General features: G+C 36.0%; 3 protein-coding genes across 5 annotated transcripts in view; 2 read left to right on the top strand and 1 right to left on the bottom strand.

Moving 5' to 3' along the window:
* LOC110271890 lies at window positions 1,771-2,269 on the top strand. The gene is made up of 2 exons (XM_021123536.1): window positions 1,771-1,938; window positions 2,050-2,269. The coding sequence occupies exons 1-2, from the start codon at window positions 1,779-1,781 to the stop codon at window positions 2,196-2,198; spliced, it is 309 nt and encodes a 102-aa protein (XP_020979195.1). The 5' UTR covers window positions 1,771-1,778; the 3' UTR covers window positions 2,199-2,269.
* On the top strand, window positions 4,425-7,761 carry LOC107643414 (ultraviolet-B receptor UVR8). 3 transcript variants are annotated; one of them, XM_016347060.2, is made up of 8 exons: window positions 4,426-5,031; window positions 5,103-5,258; window positions 5,337-5,495; window positions 5,585-5,752; window positions 6,251-6,382; window positions 6,485-6,565; window positions 7,043-7,138; window positions 7,377-7,761. In XM_016347060.2, the coding sequence occupies exons 1-8, from the start codon at window positions 4,860-4,862 to the stop codon at window positions 7,547-7,549; spliced, it is 1,137 nt and encodes a 378-aa protein (XP_016202546.1). In that variant the 5' UTR covers window positions 4,426-4,859; the 3' UTR covers window positions 7,550-7,761. The 3 variants fall into 3 exon arrangements, with proteins under 3 accessions (XP_020979194.1, XP_016202546.1, XP_016202545.1); XM_016347059.2 differs by having other exon boundaries at window positions 4,430-5,031; window positions 6,479-6,565; XM_021123535.1 differs by lacking the exons at window positions 7,043-7,138; window positions 7,377-7,761 and adding an exon at window positions 6,824-6,887 and having other exon boundaries at window positions 4,425-5,031; window positions 6,479-6,565.
* Window positions 7,911-10,264, bottom strand: part of LOC107643416 — a 5,447-nt gene continuing 3,093 nt past the window's right edge. Inside the window, exons 3-7 of the mRNA XM_016347062.2 lie at window positions 10,068-10,258; window positions 9,280-9,425; window positions 9,054-9,201; window positions 8,456-8,524; window positions 7,911-8,376 (exon numbers count right to left, since the gene is read on the bottom strand). Coding sequence (XP_016202548.1) covers window positions 8,275-8,376; window positions 8,456-8,524; window positions 9,054-9,201; window positions 9,280-9,425; window positions 10,068-10,258 — 656 coding nt within the window. The 3' untranslated portion in view covers window positions 7,911-8,274. The remainder of the gene's footprint in view (window positions 8,377-8,455; window positions 8,525-9,053; window positions 9,202-9,279; window positions 9,426-10,067; window positions 10,259-10,264) is intronic.

Here is a 10,264-nt window from a genome sequence, read left to right as displayed (position 1 = left end):
ACTGTGACGAACTTCAAACTCGCGAGTGCTGGGCGTAGTGACAGACGCAAAAGGAGGGTGAATCCTATTCCAGTATGATCGAGAACATAAGATGATTAGCCGTGCCGTGATAGAGAATTTGGACCATTTTCACAGAGAGGATGAAAAGTAGCCATTGACAATGGTGATGTCCTTACATAAAGCCAGCCATGGAAAGGAGTAAGATTGATTGGATGAAGACAGCAGGAAAGTAGAAGTTCAGAGGAACGAACGCATCTCCATACACTTACCTGAAATTCTCACCAATGATATACATAAGTATTTCTATCTTTATTTTCTGTCTATTTATTATTTATTTTCGAAAACTCCATAATCAATTATTATCCGCCTGACTGAGATTTACAAGATGACCATAGCTTGCTTCATACCAACAATCTCCGTGGGATCTTACTCACGTAAGGTTTTATTACTTGGATGACCCAGTGCACTTGCTGGTTAGTTGTATCGAAGTTGTGAATGAAAAATGATTTATTAAGACGTGCGTACAGAGTTCTTGGCGCCGTTGCCTGAGATCACAATTTTGTGCACCAGGAAGGTTGTTGGAGGCTGAGTTTCCTAAATTGTATTGGTCCCCTTGTGCAGCTCATTGTGTTAATCTGATGTTTCAAGATATTGGGAAATTGCAAGAATTAGTCAAACTGTGTCACAAGCTTCACTGATCACTAAGTATATCTATAATCATTGCTATCCACTGTTCTTGATGAGAAAGTTTACAGGTGGGCGGGAAATACTTCGTCCAGCTCCAACTCGGTTTGCTACTAATTTCATTGCTTTGCAAAGTATTTTAGCTCAAAAGGATCCTTTGAGAGCTATGGTGACTTCTAAAGAATTTACAAGCTCGGCTTACTCCAAAGAAGCCAAAGCTAAGAAATTCGTGGATTAAGTCTTGGATTCTAAATTTTGGAGTCAATGCACTGATATTGTTAAGCTTACTTTGTCACTTGTTCATGTTTTACGTATTGTGGATAGTGAAGACAGACCTGCCATGGGTTTTCTTTATCAAGCTATTTATAAGGCTAGAGAAGAAATGGTGAAGAGGTTTCAGAAAAGAAAGAAGGTTGTTGATCCTTATTTGAAGATTTTGGATACCCGTTGGGATGCACAACTTAAGAAAAATCTTCATGCCGCTGGTTATTAGTTAAATCCAGCTTTTCGATTTAATGCTGGAGAATTTGAAAAGCACAAAGAAACGATTTCTGGCTTGTTGGATGTCATTGAGAAATATGCTTATGATGATCCTGTATTGAATTCTAAGCTGACAAGTGAGAAGAGGATCTTTAAGAATGCTGAGAAAGATTTTGGAAGACCCTCTGCAATACGTGAATGAACCACTGTTATGCCAGGTGAAATTTCTTCATAAATTTGGTCTTTTACTATTGTGATGTATTTATTATGTGATATTATGATTGTGATAAATTATTTATCTCTTTTTTTATGTTAAGATCAATGGTGGGAATCTTATGGTTGTGGAGCACCAAATTTGCAAAAGTTGGCTATTCGTGTTTTAAGCCAAACTTGTAGCTTTTCATGTTGTGAGCGTAACTGGAGTATTTTTGAACACATTCACTCAAAGAAGAGGAATCGGTTAGAGCATCAAAAACTTAATGATCTTGTTTATGTTCATTACAACTTAAGGTTACAAAAAAGGTACTTTTTTTTATTGTTTTAAGTTGAAAGCATTATTTTAAAATCTTAATCATCACATGAGTAACAAAATATATTAATAACATAGGAACCAAATGAGAAACCAAGTTTATGATCCAATTTGTCTTGATGCATTTGAGGATCATTCGGAATGGATACTGGAAGATTCACCACCATTTTTAACTCCTGAAGAAATTGATGCTTTACGAAATGATCTTGCAAATATGTCTCTTCAATCACCTTTAGATGATTTAGGTATGCTTTTATTTATTTATGAATTTTGATCAACTATGATTTTTGTATGCCTTATAACATATTTTATATTATTTTTTATCTTGATTTGTGAAACATTATCTATAATGCTAGATCAATTGGATTTGGAAGATGATCGAGATGAAGATGGAGCTAATAATTCTGTGAAAAATGCAAATCAAAATGAAACCAATCAGGATGTAGCTCCACATTTGTCAGATGAAGAGCAACTTGCCGACTTCGAAATCACTCCTTGGATTTAGTTTATGAATTGTTATCCATATTGTGTTTAATTAAGATACTAATGTACTAGTACTAACTACTTTCATGTTTATCTTTGAATTAGTTATATTTAGACTTTGAAACTTGGTTATTTTTAAAATGTTGGTGAAGAACTAACGATATGTATTTTGAATTTATTAATTTTATGACTATTTTTAGTATTTTATATTTTTTATTTATGTGAAATCGGTTTTATCGGTTCAACCAGCAGTTTATCGGTTGAACCAATAAACCAGTGAACCAGTAACCTGATCGGTTCGATTACCGGTCCAGTTCTTACAACTATGTTATTTAGTGTGTTGTTCCTCTATATTTTCTCTTAAATGATATATAACATTTAATACCTACATAGAATTACTTTATTGATATAAAAGAGCTTATGATTTTTTAATATAATAAACATAAATCAAGAAGAGTTCTAACATAATAAAAGTATTTTCTAGTCCTTTAAAGATTAAGATAATTTTTAAATTTTTTTATCAATTGTACAACTATTTTGTAATTATACTTCTTTACAAAAAGTTTTTCATTAAGTCTATGTTTTATTTTATGTATTTATTTGTGTTAATTGAAAATGGACAAAGAGATTATATAAACAGAAAAGAGTGGAACAACCATGGAAGTCATCGAAGCAACGTAGTCATCATCAATATTTCTTCTACTATGTTGTCAAGTTCTTCCCTTTCTAAAAAGTTCCAAACTTTCTTACAACATAAAACCAAATATAAGTGGTAACAATGACCCACATATCCATTCAAATGAGGAATCTGTTTCAATTTTAAAACAAATAATACTACACATCTAAGTCCAACTAAGTTAATCTAACATAACAAAAATTAGTTATGACTAATATTAGTCTAAGTTTTATACTTTAACTTAGTTGGATTTTATTCATAAAAAGATTTAGATGTATAACATTATGTAACAGTCCAGACCACCCGCTAGCACGATATTGTCCGCTTTGACACACAAGGCCTCACGGTTTTACCTTTGACAATAGGGATGATAGTCAAAGCCCCCCACACTCACTCGTCAAAACGCTTCATGCTAGGGAGAGGTATCCACACCCTTATAAGGCATGCTTCATTCCCCTCCCCAACCGATGTGGGACCTTAATCCACCCCCACATCGGTTGGAGAGGAGAACGAAACATGTTTTATAAGGGTGTGGATACCTCTCTCTAGCATGACGCATTTTGACGAGTGAGTGTGAGGGACTTCGACTATCATCCTTATCGTCAAAGACAAAATCATGAGGCCTTGTGTGACAAAGCAGACAATATCGTACTAGCGGGTGATTTAGGCTATTACACATTATTCTTTTAAAACATGGTTCAATGGCCATCGAAGTTTCTTGCTATTAACTATTTAAATTTCTTCAAAAGAAGAAAGAAGAGACAACTTGTAAACAATGTCATCTAACTAAGATATAAATTAACAGTGCAAATTACGACGCAAAAATAAAAATAGTGCAGCCATTGAAACACAGTCCTTTTCAAGCTGAATTTGGATATTCTAAATTTTGAATTTTTAGATTAAAAAATAAAATATAATTTATCATCTTTCAATAGTTTCTCTCTCTTGTAGTCTTGTTTACTTTTGGCCCTACCTATAAAATAAATAATAAAAAATAACATTTAATCCTCTAAAATAAAGTTTAAAATTTAAAATATCCAATCAAACTTGCCCCAAATACATAAACCCCTGTTAAACCTTTGCATTTTTTGGGTCATGGTCTATGTCCAACAACAAAGAGACACCCGAACCCGCTAAGCCCCACCCGGCCCTAAAACCACACCTTATCACTGCATAACTGCGAGTATTTCTGCACCGTGTTCTTTTGATGACTACCCTCATACTTGAAACTCGCACTAAAAAGCTCCATACCTGATGTTATTTTCGATAGGACATTGAGGTCTTAACTGTTAGTGAGATTGCCATGAGATTCAAGTCGCCTCCCCAACTAGGCCACAAGACAACGACCTCCGCACTGCTCACAAGTCCACTCCGGTCTCCGTCGCGAACAACGTCCTAAAAGAAGACTCAATTGCAATGTGTGGATATTGCTGAAGCCCTATACAGTATTCCATTCCGCCAATATGAAAAAGCCCATTTTAGCCCAATATACTTCTCACGTGATTAGCACGGATACTCAATGCTTTAATCCTTTAACTAATCCAACCAATGCCTATTGTAACACAACTTGAGGGACAAGCTTTGCAAATTCCCACCTTGCCTGAACACATCAATGAGAGCCATCAAATTGGAATATAGACTATACCACTATAGTCACCTAGTCCTTTAAGAGCCAACTTCAATTTTTCACACAATAGACAAATTCATAAATCAATGTGTAATTTTATTTTATTTTATATTATTTCAAACTTGTTTTAGGTTAAAAGCGCAGTTCCGTTAATTAAGATTATCAAACATTTTATGGTAAATTTCTTCTCTAGTTTTGATAATCCCTAAATTGATCGTTATCCCAAGGTCATTGTGGATAAGTCCATGGGTAAGGGACAAGTGCTCTTTTTAAATACAAAATTTTAAATTTTATTTTATTGTTTACGGTGGAAAAGGTAGTAAAGTAGCAGCAGTTAAAAGGAGAAAGAAACTAAGAAAGTGGGCAAACACAATAGATAGATGGAAGAAGAAGAACGAGTGTGGAGTTGGGGTGCTGGGACGGAGGGGCAGTTGGGTAATTGCAGCCTTGAAGACGAGGTCAGTCCTCAGCTCATTCGCCAACCCCCTCTTTCTGTCTCCAACGTCTCCTCCCTTGCGTGCGGCGCCGCCCACGTCATCGCCATCACCTCCAGTTACGACTCTACCCTCCTTCTCTTGTTTTAATTTCAACAACTTATTTTCTTAATTAACAATGAAGTGTAGGTGGGAAGGTACTTTCATGGGGCAGGGGCAGTTCTGGACAACTAGGCCATGGGGAGTTTGTTAACAACTCCTTGTATCCTAAGCCTGTAACATCACTGGACCCTTACTTCATAACCAATGTCTCTGCTGGTTGGAGTCACTCCGCTTTTGTTTCAGGTTTCTACTCTTCTTATCTCTGTCTTGACTGACTCTTGAGTGTTTGAAAGTAACTAACCATTGTTGTCTTTTCTCAAGATACCGGATGCTTGTTCACTTGCGGCGATGCTTCATTCGGTCAGCTTGGCCATGGCGATTACACATCACGTTGCTCTCCTGCCAAGGTATCATCCTTTGATAATCGCCGTGTTGCCAAGGTAGCATGTGGCATGCGCCATTCCCTCGTTTTGTTGGAAGGTACGCCCGGACACATATACAAGTTACAAATTCGATCTTGAGTTATGTTCTGCTGCCTCTTTTAAGCATCAATCGCAATTATGGTGCAGATTGTTCATCAAATCAAGTTTATGGATTTGGGTCTGGGAAGCGCGGTCAATTGGGTGTCTCCAAAGATAGGGTCAAATCTATTAATCTTCCTCAAGTTGTTAGTGGATTTGAAGATGTTGAGACAGTCGACATTGCTGCAAATGGAGATCATAGTGCTGCAATATCTGGTAAATCCCTAACTTTCTGAATGAGAAAGTCTAAGGGGCCAACACTTTTATTAAAATTGGCCAGCATTTATCCGACAAAAGAAAAGTGAGTTATTCCACACCATTAGATGTAATCTCACACCATTAAAAACACTAATAATGACTAATTGATGGTTACAAATCACAAAACCTGCTGGCCCCTAGCACTCCTCCTTTTTGAATTGCTACAACCATAACCATAATTGTCACCCGGAATCATGGTGGTGGTTGGATGACAAGAAGCAGTGGGGCCTGCGTTTACATCGAAAGACGAAGAACAATGTCACCTCATTCTAACAACAAAAGTTTGACAAAATTTCTAGTCGATAAACTAGGTCATCTGATGAAATCAATATAGAAAGATAGTTAACCAAGATGGGTCATTGGCCATCGCATCAGTTTTAGTTTCGTTCATCAATATAGAAAGATATTTTCTAAACTGTGTTAGTTTCGTTCCTTTGTATCTTTTTGTTGCATCAGTTGATGGAAATCTTTACATATGGGGAAGAGGATTCAAGGGCTATGAAGATGCTAATTCTCCTCGACGATTGAACTCTACCTTGAGTTTTACCAAAGTTGCTCTAGGATGGAACCATGCTTTAACTTTGACTGGTATTTCTTGTTACTATCTATTCCAATTCCATGATTTCCTTACTTCTCTTGCTTCCTATTGAAGAAGAGTGCATATTTTGTCAAATTTGTGTATAGCTGCAGGTGAAGTCTATATGATTGGTGGCAACCATCTTGGAGTGCTTAGTAATCATTGGAGTACGAGCTCAGCAAAACAGTTACATGGTAATGCATTTGAGTACCTTGTTCTTGAAGAAACTATAATTACTCTCTTGGTGCACACATACGACATATCTAATCTAATCCTTAAGAATGCAAGTAGTATTGCCATGGTTAGTTCCATGCATGTGTTTGAATCATCTATCTTCGCCAACATCATTGCTAGTTCTAGCCTTAAACATTTTTCCAATAATCAATATTGAATGAGTGAAAAGATGGTAAAGATAAACCTAGTTCACCTTTAGCGAAATAATGTATCTGCAGAACACTCATGGATCTGGAACCCAAAAAAGGCAAGCAACCATTGAAAAGCTTGTAACTTAGTGGGGAAAAAAAATAAAAGGAAAAGAAACAACAGGCATGGCACTGCCTGAATTCATGGGTAAAATTTGATGGTATAAGTAAAAGGTGGAGTTTTATTATGCAAAATGTTGTTTAAGGACATTGCCCTTATCTTTGTTATGCTTTGTCATTCTGTGGTAGATTTAAGAGAAGCCAATATGGAGAAAGTCCCTGGCCTTGATGATACAAAGGTTGTTGATATTGCCGCTGGTGCCGAGCACTCCATTCTTGTCACAGGTAAGATGTTCTTCTCTTGTTCTTAGGCAAGAAAAAGATTGCACTTAAAATTGTGTCGTCTCCTCATCTAAAAGTAGGTTTGGTTTTAGAGTGGAGACCACGATAAAATATGGAAGCAATGCAATAAGTATTGACAATTGGACATAGAATACAATATCAAGAGGTTGATTTTTTTTATACTTTCATTATATTAACATACTGATTTCGTTCTTGTTTTTACTCTTATTCTTTAATTCAGAGAATGGAGAAATAAAGACATGGGGTTGGGGTGAGCATGGTCAACTTGGCCTGGGGGATCCTTGTGACAGGGCCCGTCCTGTTACAGTAAATCTTGGTTATGATATGGATGGAGTTTCCTCTATCAGAGTCTACTGTGGAAGTGGCTTTACCTTTGCTTTAACCAAGCCCTAGATTCTTCTCAGACTTTCATGAGGCTTTCAACTTAACTTGGTTATCCTAAACATTTTCCTTGTAACTCTAGACTTGTGATCTTAATCTAACTGTCAATTTTCTCAAAAATGAAAGGAATACCACTGCAACTATAATTTACAGTTACTAACTATAATTATATAATTCATTGATGATAATGCTAGGACTTTGGATAATCAAATTAGCTCTGCAAAGTTGTTGGCCAGTGTTTTCATCACGTTAACTATTTATCTTGAGTAAACATATGTAAACAGGAGATCAAACCCGGCCTCAAAAACATGAATACTTAAGATTCTTTGAACGTGAAACCATGCTTATTTGGATCATTTTCATCTACCACGTATAATCAAAGAGCATGAGAATCACATTATACACAGGGTGTGAAACCACTTAAAGATTACATGAATATGTGGAAAAAGAATTGAATGGGATTAATTTCGACATCAGTCAATATATCCATACGTGTTTGTGTTGCATGTTACACTAAGATGCACTAGTTAAAAGAATCAATGAACTACTCACTACTCTGTACATGAGTGGAAAAAGGAAAATATACTGTCCTAAATGTTTGAAACCACCCCAAACATTTGGTTTTTCCTGTGAAGAAATGAGGAGCAAAAAAGATTTCGGGTACTAGCCTAATGCCTGTGATACTCTTTTCTGATCTACAGATTCTATCTCAGCACAATCGCACACACTATCATACACTAATCAGGAACCACGAGGAGATTGTTCTCATAACCTTTGTCGGTAACAACAATAGGCCGCAGTGGATCAACTTTCCATTCACCATCAACAATGAATTTGATCTGTTACAGAGAATCAAATATTTGAATGCTTGCTATATCTTATCTGGATTGTAAAACAAGTAGTTGAAACACGACTAACCTCGTATTTTCCAGGATATAGCTGCAAGTTCAAAGAAAACATGCCAGTATTTGATTTCTCCATTTTTCTCTGCAATGTAATACTGTTAATTATTGGTGTGTTTTATGCCAAGTGTAAGGATCTAAAATGCCTGAGTCTATACACCAGAACAAAATAAAAATAAAAAAAATCTTTTGCAAAAGTAATCATTGCATCATTAAAATCAGAGACAACTCAAACTTGTAGAATACATCCTCAAAAGGGAAGAACGATGTAGTTTCTTAAGACAGCCTGCAACTGACACATAAACACTAGACAATCAAAACGCAAAATCAGGTGAAAGTAATGATCTAAGAACTCACTAAATTATGTCCACACACTCGCAGCTGTCCTTAATTTCTATTTCTTCTTTCAATAGTATTTTTTTTTTAAAGTAAAACAACCAGGAATCCATTTTCGAGGGGTTCAAGGTTGTGCACAACCCCTCATCCGCATCCACATGCTAGGCATAACATTTTCAAATACACATGGTACTACTTCTCAGGGTCAGATTCATGATGAAACCCATCTTGAGAAAATATTCATTATCTATTAACCAAAATCATGAAAGAGGTCTGACCTGGGTGGACCAACCATCAAAGGATCCTACTAAATATACTTGTGAAGCTGGATTATGCCAAACTACACAAATCATCTTCAGAATTTGCAAGGCTCTGTGAGCATTATTAATCCTCTTCTGCTTCTCTTCAACAATTTTGTGTGCATCCCTGGGAAAACATGGGATTGTCAAGGTTTAGGTAACACACAATATATATAAGACAATGGCTGAGTGGAGTTGAGGATACATTATTGCCAATGACATCTTTCCTTCTAATACTGACAACTTAGCACGTATGGAGCGCAGCCTGTCCTGAGCATTCATTATCTCAGTTTCTTGGAATTCCCAAGCATCGGAATACTTTGCTAGATCATCTGATGAGTTCTTCTGATCCTATAAAAGAATATACAGCACCCAACTCAGTATTAGTTTAGTATCCTGAAGAGAAACTTACATACTAATGCTTTAACTACCCAAAAACTGCTAAAGAAAGAGCAATGATTATTATTATTTTTTTTTGAGGTGGTTTACAATTGACAGCAATGTGTTGGATTCTTCAACAAAAGATAGACCCACTACCGAAAGAAAAATAATAATAATAATAATTTTCATAACAAGTTAACTGGTAACACAGAAAATTTAAGTACATTCACACTGTTTGGTTTGGCTTATAAACAGACTGTGTGTATCCTTTTGTCATTCATTTCCAGCCCAAATTATAAATCGCAGTAATTCTATTTTCCTATCTTTCCTCGTACAAAATATTCAGCTTCTAAGTCTAACTAGTCAACATGCATTAAAAATGGGTACATGAATTTGCTAACCGAAAAGCTACTCCCCTCTACCCAAAAAGCCAAAAAAACAAAAAAAGAAAAAGAAAAAAGGGATCTATAAATTAAGATTGACTACATGGAAAAGAATGGGAGAGGTAAATGAGATTCAAAAGCAGCAGGTATGTAAATCTCATGCTATTTATTTCGTTCTTATGTTGCGGTAATAATAATATACAGCCATGTCCATTAGCTCATTACTCACCATCTGCATTGTAACATAATCAGCTTTAGATCTCAACGAATGAAGTGCAGAGGATAGCTCTGATTCCAGATTCCGGATACGGGATTTGATATCCTTGTGATTTGCATCCCCATCAAGAGAACTGAACCCTGCTTCTCTATTTGCAGGTTCAGCAGAAGACTCCCTAATTTCACTAGGAACAATTTCAGCAGCTGTAT

Source organism: Arachis ipaensis, chromosome B05 (assembly GCF_000816755.2).
Source record: "Arachis ipaensis cultivar K30076 chromosome B05, Araip1.1, whole genome shotgun sequence".
Lineage (NCBI taxonomy): Eukaryota > Viridiplantae > Streptophyta > Magnoliopsida > Fabales > Fabaceae > Arachis > Arachis ipaensis.
The sequence above is the reverse complement of the archived record's forward strand: the minus strand, read 5'-3'. Positions and strand labels throughout refer to the sequence as shown.